This window comes from Diabrotica undecimpunctata, chromosome 2 (assembly GCF_040954645.1).
Source record: "Diabrotica undecimpunctata isolate CICGRU chromosome 2, icDiaUnde3, whole genome shotgun sequence".
In the NCBI taxonomy this organism is placed as follows: Eukaryota; Metazoa; Arthropoda; class Insecta; order Coleoptera; family Chrysomelidae; genus Diabrotica; species Diabrotica undecimpunctata.
The window spans coordinates 88,448,748-88,462,917 of NC_092804.1; the positions used below are offsets into that span (position 1 = coordinate 88,448,748).

The following is a 14,170-nucleotide window of genomic DNA, read 5'->3' on the forward strand; positions in this document are numbered from 1 at the left end:
TCTATATAAAAAAAGTTACAAAATGTACCACATATAAATCAGTAAATCAGACGTACACCCGGAAAGAAAAGTACTATACGGTGCCAGTCTGGAAATGGCTCGCGGCTAGACAAAACAGTGGGGATGGTCGTGTGGTCTACAAAACAAAAAAAAATTCGAAGTTATATCAGGGGCGCCAGGTAAATTGGCCCACAGCCTTCCCTACATTACTATTCAATAAACCACCAACTTACCAATAGGTGGTTTACTACTAAAATATTAAGTATAGTGTACAACCTGAATAAATAAAAAAAATAATGAAATTGTCTGAGATCAGGATTTAGTCAATTTTATTAACTAGATTCCCAAGACAAATACATATTACAATATTATTTAACTTTACCATACCAGAAAATAATATAAAAAAATAAATCTATCTCAAATATTTAACCCCCCCTTAGACGCAGTTTACAAAATTATAATAGGTATGTGCAAATATTTAATTAATAAAATAAACCGCAAATAATCTTTAAAAACTGTAAAGTATTTGCAAATATTGAAATAAAAACAAACCGCAAATAATCTTTAAAAACTGTACAGTGTTTGTAAATATTAAAATAAAAACAAACCGCAAATAATCTTTAAAAAAACTATTGTATCCCATAAGCAAATTAGACGGTGCTTAAATCTTCCATCAAAAATTAATTATCGAGCCATACCTCGAATTTTCAATCACATACATATACTTTACCGCGTGGGATCCTAGTTAAAGTTCAGTGTGTCTTCAATCCAAAAATACCATTCGCAAAATCCACTGCGACTTAGAAGGAACTCCAAAAATACGATTGCCGATGTACATATACTTGTATGACAATATTAAAAAGTTGAAAATTACAGCCAGACAGAAAAAGACGAAAAACCCTGAAGCAAGAAAACACTAATTACCATACGTGTGTAAAATAATTATTTTTAAATAAATATATTAATTTTAACATTTTGTTTATCCGCCTTTTAGTGATAATGAAGCAATACAAAAAAAATCTTGTCTTTGAACTTGAATCTATGACAACTTATGAAAATATGAGTAGCTTTTTAGAGATGGGATAAAAAAATAACTACAACTTTTTAATTAATTAAAAACGAAATGTTCCAACACTCACCCTTCTTATCCAGATTAGGGGTTTGAAATATCGCAAATTGGACCGAAACGTATTCGGCTATTTAAACTCGTGATTAAGGCTAATTTCTTGATCTAAATGCAACTCCGGTTGACACGTGTACTGTAGATCCGCTTTTTTTTAGCAAAATTGTGGATATTCCAAAAAAAAAACCTTTCCACGAAGGCAGCAAAACCCCTTGAATATCCATACAGTTCGTACTAGTCCAGATCCCACATGAAACAACACCAAAAAAAAACAAAATGCTGTTTTTAAACTAGCTCGAACTTTTCGGTACCACGGTCAAACATAGAATCACTTCCTTCCCGTCGTCTTCCCGAACACTTGACAACTTGAACACACGGAGGTCACCGAATAATATTGAGATTCAAACATTTAAATTTTGTGATCCCAATTCTTCCAATATAACTCTAGAAAAAACGATCTAAATTAGTTTTTTCACAAAAAGAGGACATTTTTCCATAACTTCAGCACAAGTTGCCAGACATTACCTCTATTTGAAAACTACTAATTTTATTTTCGCCACCTTGCTTATAATATATTATAGCCAACCGATCTTACACGTCTAGAATTGTTTAAATTTTTGAAAATAAAGGTGGGACTTTCTACTTTAAATTCGGAACGTAACATATTGTGTGTTTTTATAGGAATGTTTTAAAATTGCTATTTCTGAAATGAGAACCGTTATCTTCGATGTAGATCCTGGGAATGGTCCCACTAAATCGATTGAGGCAGTAGGCCAAGGTTTTTCTACAATGGATTGCTGCATTTTTTCTGCTGGTTGCATCCCTGACGGTTTATACTGAAGACACTTTCTACAGGCTCTAACATAGTCTGCAATTTGTTTAAACATTTTACGCCAGTAGTATTATTGTGCTATTCTGCAAATTGTCTTCGCAATTCCTAAGTGGCCTGCTGTAGTCGTGTCGTGATTCTCCTCTAAAAGTTCGTTTCTTTTATACCCTGGTACGCATAATTTCCATGGCTTTTTTAATTCTGGATCTAATAAATTTCGGCTACTCCAAAAATAGGTTTGCCGTCTAATATTTGTAAATCCGGAAATCTGTCAGGGTTTCGGAGGACCTCTCTGTATAAATTATCGTACCATTTGCACGATTCTAGTGATAATGCTAATAATTCTTGTGGTTTCTGGGATAAAGCATCTGCTACCTTGTTGAGGACTCCTTTTCTGTATATTACCTCAAAGTCGTACTGTTGTAGTTCTAAATTCTACTTTGCTAATCGCCCCGAGGGATTATTGAGGTTCTTCAGCCATTTCAAGGACTGGTGGTCTGAGATGACCTTAAAATTGTATCCTTCTATGTATGGTCTCATTTGTTTTATTCCATATATATTCGACAAGCATTCTTTTCGGTTTTGGACTATTTTGTCTCAGCCAGTGTGAGAGTTTGACTGGCATATGCGATCACTTTATCTTGTCCGTCATATTTCTGTGTTAATGCAACATTAAGTCCACAGTTTGACGCATCTGCTTGCAGGTAAAATGTTTTTTAAAAATCTGCGCATTTCTAACACTGAAGATGATGTAACACTTGGCCTGGCGAGAAGCGGACGGTTATCAGTCACTACTGAATCACAAGAACGCATGTCTGTCTCGGATCAATACTCCGAGACCGGACACGGAACTGCCACTTGACCAATACTCTAGCAGAAGCAGTTGGCCTTCAGTCAATACCCTAGGGCCAGTGGAGTTGTTCTCAGATCAATACTCCGACGGAAATCGCCTTTCTCTTGCGGCGGCTGCTCTTTTATACGGTCAAAGGCCTTTCATCTCCTCTAGAGCACATCGATGGAAGTGGAACTTGTAATGGAGATGTGTTGTACAAAGCGCTGACGGGACTGAGGCGACGCATATAGTTACAAGAATAAGATTGAGGGCAATTGAGGGCCTGAATGCAGACGTATATCCTGGCTGCCCAAATCTTAGCAAATGGACTGGTCTAACGTCAACTGATCTATTTCGAGCTACTGTGATGGTATAGGATGGGTCAATGTCGTAGCCAACATCACAGGAAGATAGGTACAACATTAAGAAGAATAAGAAGTAATTCAATCTAAACACTAAAGCAGGGTCGGTCCTCCCAAAGCCTGAGATCCGGAAAGTCAATGTTGTATATAATGTTAAATGTGGATGCAAGAATGTAACCTTGTTTTAGTATTCAAATCGGAAGTGTTAATTCCAGTTTGATCTGTACCGAGATGCAGTTATAATGTTTTAATGAGGAGATCATGGGATTATTTGACATGGGAACTTTTTTTTGGTGAATTTTTTCACCATTTTAACACCATTTTGGTGTTATGATGTGAGGTAGGAGTGGTGCTCTAAAGTAATTTATTTCGATATTGGGTACTAAAACAACAGTTGCTTGATTTATTAGTTCTTAAACGTCCGTGACAGATATCAATTTGGATATTTTTTTTTAAATGAAGTGGAAAGGTTCAAAACTGACTAGGGAAGGTGTCCCTAGTACTGTTGGACTTAACCAGAAGGCAGGACCACATCAGAAGGGCACATAGTTCACACGAAATCCGGGCTCCATCGTGCGCCCCTGTCAGGTCGCCTACCAACTAAAATCACCCCCTCTTCGACGCTGAATATCCCCGGACGAGTTCATTAGGGGACGAAACATGAGGTCATCTCGCGCAGTCTGGAAGGGGTCTGATCTTTTAGAAGGTCTTAGGGCTTGTCCTACGATGTATACCTAATAACGGCACACATTTAGAGAAGTGTCTGATTCCTTTTCGGAAGGAAAATGGGAAAGGGGTTCGGAAAACTGATGATATAGAATGAACAAGAAGTGGAAGAAAAAACAAAGAAAAAAGTCTACACCCTTAGTGTCTCTAGTTACCTGTCGATATGGAAGCTGGTTCCTACCGGAACAAGATTAGGACAGATTAGTTTTTCTCTGTAGTTTTCGCACTAAAGAAGTTCTTGTCGCTAAGTACCAAGAATGGGGGGAAAGTACATTAAAAGTTGTGTGGGGTAGATATGCGTAATTAGTTGTTTCCTATTGTTGTCTATGCATGTATATATCGGTGTAGCTCCTCTGGGTATATTTAGGCAAAATCGAAGAGAATTAGAAAAAAAGGTTGTTTGTAGGTAACAGGTGTATCTGCTATAGCTAGGTATATTCAAAGCAGAAAAAAGTGAGATAAAGATAAATTTATTTGTAGGTATCCCCTTGTATGGTGCGAGAAAAAAAGGGGTATTTAGTTACCTAACAGAAGACTGTCAGAAAATGTTTTGTAGAAGTTCTTGTCTGCGTTTTTATAATCCCTTATTACATTGTAGGTGAGCCCACATAAATAATGTGGTCGATAATAGACATACCAAGGTTATTCTAACGTCGGTTCACTGTTTGGTATACTATGTAGAGGAAGGGTAGGTGGGTGAGAAAATTTCCTGCACGGTTTGAGACCGAGTCTCCAAATCAGACGTGCTGGGTATCAAGCATGATGGTTTCATTAAAGGTGGACACATATTTAAGCAAAGTTTGTGATAGGGATGTTAGAGGATGTCTGTAATAGGAGATTAGTCAGTGCAGTGTTGTAATCAAGGTGTATGTTTGTTGCCAGGAAGTTTTCATCATTAAGGATAATGTGGGTAGGAATTATGTGACTAGAGAATGAGATTTTCTATTTGATGAAAATACCGTTACCATGAGATATCCGCTAACGAGGACAGTGGATAGTTAAGTACCCTGCAAAGAATAGGTTGGTTTTGAAAACGAAGTTGGTGATGGAAAGGATTTGGATATTGTATTTCTGGAGAGTGTGTATGATGAAGGGGTACTTAATGAAAGTTGACGACACGAAGTAAAGTAGTTGGACAAGTAAAAGACCTGTGGTCTAAATCGCAAGCCGGGCATTTGAAACGCCGTTTGGAATACTTCTGGATGGTGTAACAGTTATGACAGCTCTAGCCACAGTACTTGGAAACCAGAGGAATGTGGTTAAAGTTCAATGGAAGTTTAGCTTTAGCTTTTAGATGGAGACCATCAAGGTATAAACTACGTCTAAGCATCCCAGTAAAGTTCAGTTCTTATAAAGTCCGAGAATGACATAAAGTCTTCACATGAAGATTTTATGTCATTCTCGGAGTGGGTTTTAGCTACTCTTTTAAGGATAACCATAAAGTTGGGAGTGGATGGTCTTAAAATTTATTTGGGTTTGCTTAACTTGTGTTAAGGAGTGAAGTTTAGTTTGAGGTATCTGCAAACTCCAAGCGTCACTGAGCTTCTTCTCAAACTTAGCATGGTTGAGAGGGTATATAGTTTCTAGGTATGTTGCTTGCGATATTAGTACCTTAATTAAAGTCAGACAACCTAGTAGTGGCTCACGTGTGTTTATGATTTTCAAGGAATCTGATTGATTTGACTTCTCCAATGGAATGTAGTGGATCGTGTATTTGTATGATTTGACTGTTATGGCTGCGAAGATGGTTGTTCCGTAGAAGGTTGAGTTTGGGGTGGTTCGGTTGTTTGTAGTGGAACCGGTTTGGGTGTTAGTTTCTTAGTAAGGGGTTTGTGTGTCCTTGAATATATTTGCGTATCAAGTAGAGAGTTTTTGGTCATTTTGTGTGTTTTGGTTATTGTTAAGTTAATATTTGTAGATAAGGTGTTAAGATGGTTTGTTTTGGCAAACTATAAGCCCATCTCTTCGTCGGTTATATTTGAGGCTAGGTTGTGAATAAAGAGGTCTCTATATTTTGTCTAGATTTAGGGAAGAGGGTCTGTACTATTGGTTTAAATACTGGATGGCCATCTGGTTGACTTTACGTGGAGATACACCCCACGGCAAGTAAGAGCTTGCATCGACGAGCAATCGTTTTTTGAGATTATTGGTTTGGGTATTTTACGAGTAAGCGTGGATTATTTTACTCGTACTAGGAGATGTCAGGAACGGAGAAAAAAGACGTGCATGTGCTTTTCTAGTAGTGAGCCACTTTGTGTGTAAGGAAATAGTTCAATAATATGCTCCGTTAGAGTAAAAAAATCAACATACGCGTAAGTAAAATAATGGTATTCATTCATATATCCAAATAATGGTATTTAAACTACGCAAATGTAACTTAATAGGTAAAAAACACGCTGCCGGTGTTATGAGATGCCTTTATTTAAGTTTGCGTCAATAGCACTAAATCAATTTGAAAAATTCTACAAATTCGAAATTCTGTATTGCTTGGCATATAAAAAATTAGATGATATTGACGGAAACCACAAAATGTTAGTAAAAAATAAAAAAGTGAAAAGTTAAAAATCTTCTTAAGATTTCAGAGTTTCTGAAACGTACAGCATTATAAAAAGAATTAACAACAAGAATAAGAGAAAAGAAAGTAGTGTCTATGGAAAATACGTTTCTTTCGAATTAAGGCACTACGATGTAAAGGGCCAAACATATGTTGCACATATGCTTGTACGAAACAAATAATATTTTATTTAAAGCAGACATACCATTTTTTAACAAAGCTGTATGATCTCCACATTCCGTGTAATCTGTTATCAATTCAGTGTTATCTTGTTTTATTTACTAATTAGACTTATACAAATTCTATGTATTTCTATGCTTTTCATCAGATACACACCCATACGATCACTTTAACTACGACAGTACTAAAACTGATTCTTTTTGTACCAATTCGTTGTGGATGATTCCATCAAAAATAAAATAATTACATAAATATGTACAAGCAAAAAACTATGTACTAGAAAAAATGATTTGGAGAGCATGGCAGGCCTATTGCGATGTGAGGAGGTGCTGGATCCACATGTTTTGCCTTATATACGGACGCTCCCCAATCCACTTTTCCAACAAGAAAATGCGCGACCACACATAGCCAAAATTACCACTAAATCATGAATGTGTTGCTTGTGTGAGTCCATTTCAAAAGGTAAAAGAAATAATAAATTAGACTTACTCACAATCAATTTAATTTAATTTAACTTATATGATAACTAACTCAGCTTAGTCAAAGTTATCTAATTGCTCACCCACACAATTTGTACATCTATTCTTATTCATTGTCTCACAACTGTCACCTTCCAAAACAAAAATAAAAATCTCAATAAATAACACACATTTCATAAATATATCTCCAGAATAAATATAAATAACTTTAAAGAACTTAATGGTATAGAACATTACTTTCATCAAACAAACAATTACATTTACCTATCTCTACTTCATTGGATAAAATCTGTCTCCTCAAGAACTTCCCCGTTTACTGTTAAACAATTACAATAGTTGACTTGAGTTCTCCAATCAACAATACAAGATAGTTTGAACCATGTTCTTTCAACCATCAATTAATAGAGTACCGGCATGTAAGTAATGTTTTATTTATTTGTTTATTTATTAATTCATTACAGTTTAATAGACTATTTCACCAATTTGTGGGTCTTACCTTGTCTGCTTAAACATTTTATTCATTTTTAAAAACCACAGACATGTAATATTGGCATAATTACTGTAATTTATATAATTTATATCACCTATCTTTGTTTTACCTTTATTAGACAACACCCTAATATGGGTTTATTATTTTCAGCATTTAATTAACTTGGTATCGTGACCTGAAGATGCTTTGCATATTGTAGAAAGCGAAACCGGTCGTCTGATAGTTAAATTAAATTGATTGTGAGTAAGTCTAATTTATTATTTCTTTTACCTTTTTACCACTAAATATTTCCCACTAAACCTACCTGGGACATAATAAGATTAAGATAAAGAAGATTAGCCCGTTTATCTTATCCTCCACAGACTCTAGCAGCACGTCAATACGAGGTTTAAGTAGCCTGGGATGAGATATCACAAGGCAATGTTTATCATTTCGTTAAAAGTACACCCATATGTATTTCTAGTGCAGAAGATATTGTAGAGACCCAACATTAATTTTTTATGATTTTTCCATGTGTGTGATTTTTCTAAAATTTTGATTAATTACCCACAAGGACACTAAGTTCCTGTTGTAACTTAAACATCCTAGTATATAAGATCAAATAATGTAACTCAATTTCAATTTAACATTTAACGGGTTTTTACCCAAGTATTTGGTGGCCAAAACATGTACATCCAGATATAGTACATCCACTAATAATTTTCCAACATAAACATGTCTCATTCTGGTATCAAAGAGACCGCCTTTCAAATCAAGGTTGTCAGACATATTTCCTAAAATTCCTAAGGTTATATTTAAAAAATATTCTCTATTCTCTATTCGTTATTATTCAATTGCTAGTCAACGAACGACACTCTTAAAAAATAATATGAACATATTCTCAAAAAATATATATATAAATTAATTAACTAGGTACTAATATTTCCATGGACTCTTCACTAATGAATTAAAGCAACCGTGAACTTTGTATATATTACTTATATTCTAAGTAATTTTCGAATATTGGCAACATTGTAGTCTGGAGAGAATTTGAACGTTCGACGTTGCCCTGTTGGTGAATTTAGCGGTAATACTTTTATAGATATAATGATCGACTTTTAAGAAATCAGACAACTTTTAAGAATCCAAGTTCTCAAAAACGGTTTCAAGAATTGTATTATTTTTTTCCAAATTTCATTGATTTTATACCTTACCTGGAAACATGAAAAATTGCAGATATATTAATAATGGTATTAAGGTTATATTCACTAATTTTAAACTCATGCATTATGGCAACAGCGAAACGCAAAGCCGTAAATTCTAATGAACACCTGTTTGTCTGGCTATGTGACACCCTAAAATATTTCCTTTTGCAGAGGCGGAGGCTTATTATAAGGTATAAGTAATATAAGTTATAAGTAATATTATATTTTTCTAGGATGGCATTTTTTAAGATGCATCAACTTCTGTGTTATCAATAAATAATGACAATTATGTTAATTATTAATTAAAATAATTAGAATTAAAAAATAAAGATTTGCACGTACAATCCCAAAGAATAGTTTTAAATATGTATGAGTGTTTGAAAAAAGAAAATATTGGGATGGCTGATAATGCAATTGTTTCGAGAATTCATGTATTAAAAAAATCGGGTATAAGACGATATATACAATTATTAAATTAGGCACAGTTACAGATCATTCCTTAAAACGAAAGCGACCAAATAAAAAATTGGGTAGGATTGACACTGCTGCAAAAGACGTTATTCAGCGAACAGTTTACAATTAATAATGCAATTGTTTCGAGAATTCATGTATTAAAAAAATCGGGTATAAGACGATATATACAATTATTAAATTAGGCACAGTTACAGATCATTCCTTAAAACGAAAGCGACCAAATAAAAAATTGGGTAGGATTGACACTGCTGCAAAAGACGTTATTCAGCGAACAGTTTACAATTTTAACAAAGAAAATAGAGTGCCTACTTTAGAACTGATTCGTGAAAAATTAAGAGATTTCCCTGAATATAATTATATATTCCGCCGAATTCAGTGATTGTTATTGATAATGCGTCGGATCATTCCCGCATATTAAATAAAATACCTAATAATAACACGAAAAAGGACGAAATTTTAAAATTTATGCAACTTAAAAACATCACTGTTCCTAAAAAGATTCCAGTAAAGAAAGAATTAATTAGAATGATCAAAAGTCGGAATTTTAAAAACTAATACGTTATTGACACCATTTGCAGCAGGCACGGCCATACTCTTTTGCGATTACCCTCATACTATTGCATTTTTAATCCAATTGAAATGGTTTGGGGTACCGTAAAAAAACGATTGCGAAAATATAATCAGTCACCAACATTAAGCGCAATGGCCATTGAGAATATTCGAGAAATAATTAGTGGCATTAATAGCGATGTGTGGAAAAATTGCGAAGCTCATGTTGTAAAAATAGAAAACGAATATCCTGTTTTACCGGCAATAGCACCAATAGTTATCCAACCTGGGAACGATTCGACTTCAGAAGACTCTGACGATTCTTTTCAGTCCTTCTAATTAATTTCTTTACAGCTATCGCGATGCATCTTGAACACTAGTATTCATTATTATACAGTGTGTCGCATTTAAGATGAAGACACCTCTATATATCAGCTACTAAAATACATACAGATTTGACATTTTGCACAGTCATACATGTTGATAGTGCACATTTTTTAAGATAGTCATCTGAAATTTAAATTTTAAACGCGGCTTACTGCGAATCCACAAACAGGGTAAATTTTCGATATTTTGTTTCGCGTTAGAGAAATCGGAAAAACTTATTTGGAAAAGTTGTTCCACTTATTGTAACTGCACATACCAAATTTCATGACAAAATTCGCAATTTTAGTTTTTCAGTATTATTTGTAATCTCGATCCTAAATCTACAATTGGCTGTCTAAAGATGCATCTCGGGACAGCCAACTGTCCGTTTTAGAATCCTGACTACAATTGAAGAGCTTATTTCCAAAGTGTCTTAAATCCATATAATGAAATCCATGAAATTACAGATTTTCATACAAATTTAACATACAAATTATACAATTTTACAATTTTCATATGCACTTTTAAATGGTAAATAAGAAGTTGTTTTGGTACATATAACTTTATTCTAGACTTGAAGAAATCTATAAAGTTTAAAAAAAGAAAATTAAAAAAATCGAAATTTTGGATTTAAGACACTTTGGAAATAAGCTCTTCAATTAATGAAAAAAGTAAAAGTGCGAATTTTGACATAAAACTTTGGTATGTGGGGTTATAATAATATTTGGAACATCTTTTCCAAATAACTTTTTCAGATATCTCTAACTCGAAGCAAAATATTGAAGATTCACCCTGTTTGTGCATTAACAGTAGACCGTGTTTAAAAATTAAATTTTATTTGACTATCTTAATTGCTGGATAGACAATCTTTTAAAATGTTCTGACAGAATGAGCCATTATTTACAGATAATTGTAAAAAAATATTATGGTTTATGTAAAAACTAAATAATAAGTCCAATATTCTTATAAATCACTAAAATTAACAAGCTTTAATTTAAAAGAATTAATTTGTTATTTATTCGATGTTGTGAGCCCGCTCCCATTTGAAAAAAAAACTGATTCTGTCCTTTGAAGAGTCCTATTCAAAAATGCTCCGTTTAAACAAATCGAAGGTTGAAGGGTGCCGGACATTTTTGCCGGAAACAATTCAAATTCAAAAGATCACCTTTTTCTGCTACGGAAAATATTGCTCCGATTTCTCACCAAAATCAATGTTGATACTTTAGTTTAGATACTCTTGAATCTCAAAAATACTCATTTACATATTTTTCAAGCCTCGAAAATGCATATTAGGTATCGCATTTTTCGGATTTTAAATCGCCTATATCTCCAAAACTATTAACTTTTGAGAAAAATGACATAGATCTTATTTAGAGTCACCCAAAAACCTAAAAAATATTTTTTGGAGCACAAAAGGTAATATTTTGAATTTGTTTAAAAAATTGTTTAAACAATTTCTGCCCAAAAATTGAGACATTTTCCTGAATATAATTATGTAAAAATTATTAAAAATTATATGATTTTTCTTGAAATATGCGTTTGATAACTGATCCCTTTTCTTCATTTCCACGCCAATGGTCGGCATTGGCATCAAAGAATCTCAAAAGCCGACGCTTGGCAAATTGACGATGGAAAAAGTATAACACTGATGATGGAACATTAATTTCAAAAACGTTCTGTGATGTAGCCCGATAGGGTGTTTTAATTATATACCTTTTATAAAGGATTTTTAAATAAATTTTTTGATTAATTACTTAAATTATCGTGAGAGGCATGTATTCATATAAATTGTTGTAATAAATTCAGTATTACTGGGTTATTTTTCTGTATATATATATATATATATATATATATATATATATATATATATATATATATATATATATATCACATCATCACTTGATATATTTAGTATCAAAGTTAAATTATATAAAATTTAGCTGCTAGTAAGCAAATTTTCACTTTTAGCTCTAATAGAGAATATACTATTCTGGCTCCTTATGGGTTAGATTATATGTTTTATACACTTTCTAAAGCATTTTATTAATTTAAAGTGAATTATATTTTGATATTTTATCATCAGTATTTTCTTATTTTTACATTTGAACTGTCGTTATTTTTAGATTAAGAAATGATTTACATAAGCGAAGATATGGTACTGAGGTTAATAACCTGGGATCAAACATTTCAAGCAGTGGAAACAGCTATGAAGAAATACTCCGAAAAACAGACTGTACAAAATGCCAGAACTAAAACTCAAATAATAAATAAACCGAACATGCTGGTTACGATGCCAGGATATTTAAATGATGCGAAATATGGGGCATTGGGATGTAAACTAGTATCATTTTTTCCTGGAAACAATGATCTTCCCAAGCCAATGCCTAGCGTGTTGGCAAATATTATGTTGTTTGATGAAAATTCAGGAGCAGTGAAAGCTGTAAGTAGAACTTAAACATTGAAACTTAAAATTTTATGATAAAAATGGTATTTTTTTAAAATTGAAGGGTCTCGTGAGAAAACCATGAATGTCACAAATTAACTAAAATTGAATTAAGTACGCCATCTAGTAATTTTTGTTAATATCTATGTTTGGACATTTCAGATAAGGAATAAAACAGTGCGTGTCATGAGTTATTATAGTTTTTAAATACCCTATATCGGTAGAAAACCGTGCATATCCGCGCGTAAACGGTTGAAACACTGAATATTCACTTAGCAGCGCCAGAAAATGTAATTAGCATCCTTGTCTTGCAAACTGTCGTGTCAGTTTAGTAAATACATCGTTATAACCACGTGCCTGTGCAGTTCTGTTTGGTGTGCTAATTTATATAAAACAATTATGGCAGATAGTGGAAACATATCCACTAAAAAGAGAGTGAAAATGTGCAGGTTATACGAAGTCATGAAAAAAATGAAGCTTCAGTCACATGAGTTTGGTGAATTCTGCAAATGCAAACGCTTGAAGTGTTGACACGCAGTAAATGAAATGAATGGATAAAGAATTTTAAATCATTCTACAGAAAGAGAAAGCAGTCTGGCACGGCTCCTAAAGATAAAAGAGGCGGAATAAATTATAACAAACTGAAGCCGAGTAGTGTTAATAGTGCTCAAGAGCATATCCAGTCATTTAAATCAAGAAGTATTCACTGTAGCTTACATGATAATAAAGGTAAAACCTACTTGCCTGAAACCTTAAATATAATGAAAATGTTTTCTCTGTTTAAAGAAAAATATCCGGAAGTTAAAATTTCTTATCAAAGTTACAGAGAAATTTTTAGACAAAAATATAACATTAGTTTCGGTTATCTGAGATCGGAGACCATGTGACGAAATTACTGCAAAAAAATGAAAGCAGCTGAAACAGACCAGAAAAGTGGTCGTACTGAAATAACCAAATTAAAAGTACTTAGAGAGCCCCATCTTCGTAGGTCTCAAGCATTTTATGACAGAAAAAAGGAAAGCAAAAGAAGGGCACGAATAGAAAAGAATTATGAAGCTATAGCTATGGACTTCCAAAAAAATGTTTACTTGCCGAATATCTACACCAATGATGTATATTACCGCCGACAGCTCTCGATTTACTCTTTTAACATCCATATGTTTTCAAACGCTAATTCTTATTTTTATACATATCCAGAGTTTGTTGCTAAAAAGGGATCAGATGAAGTGTGTTCGTTTTTTTTTCGATTTTATGCATCATTTGTCTCCAATTGTTAAGAGAACTTAACTTTTTAGCTGCCCCATATTGTCACTCCCGCTATTTCTGCTGATGGTGCTGCTGTACCACCCCTAGATATTAATGGTACTAAGCTACAACAGTTAATAAATCATATTTCGCCACGAGTATATACATATATAAGCGATTGTAACACTTAAAACGAATCTCTTCAAACTCTTGACAAAATAAACATCAAACCAAAAAATATTACTCATGCTCGTCACATACTAACCACTATACGACAACAGATAGATGAATCATCGATTTTTACATGCAATCTTTAAAACAGTTAGCAAAAGAC

At 33.4% G+C, this 14,170-nt stretch overlaps 1 protein-coding gene across 4 annotated transcripts in view; it reads left to right on the top strand.

Moving 5' to 3' along the window:
• LOC140434722 (ketimine reductase mu-crystallin) overlaps positions 1 to 14,170 on the top strand; it is a 369,483-nt gene that overhangs the window by 65,447 nt on the left and 289,866 nt on the right. For all 4 annotated transcript variants that reach the window (XM_072523189.1, XM_072523192.1, XM_072523190.1 and 1 more), the window contains one exon: positions 12,272 to 12,588. In XM_072523189.1, the coding sequence (XP_072379290.1) occupies positions 12,280 to 12,588 (309 nt within the window). In that variant the 5' untranslated portion in view covers positions 12,272 to 12,279. The remainder of the gene's footprint in view (positions 1 to 12,271; positions 12,589 to 14,170) is intronic.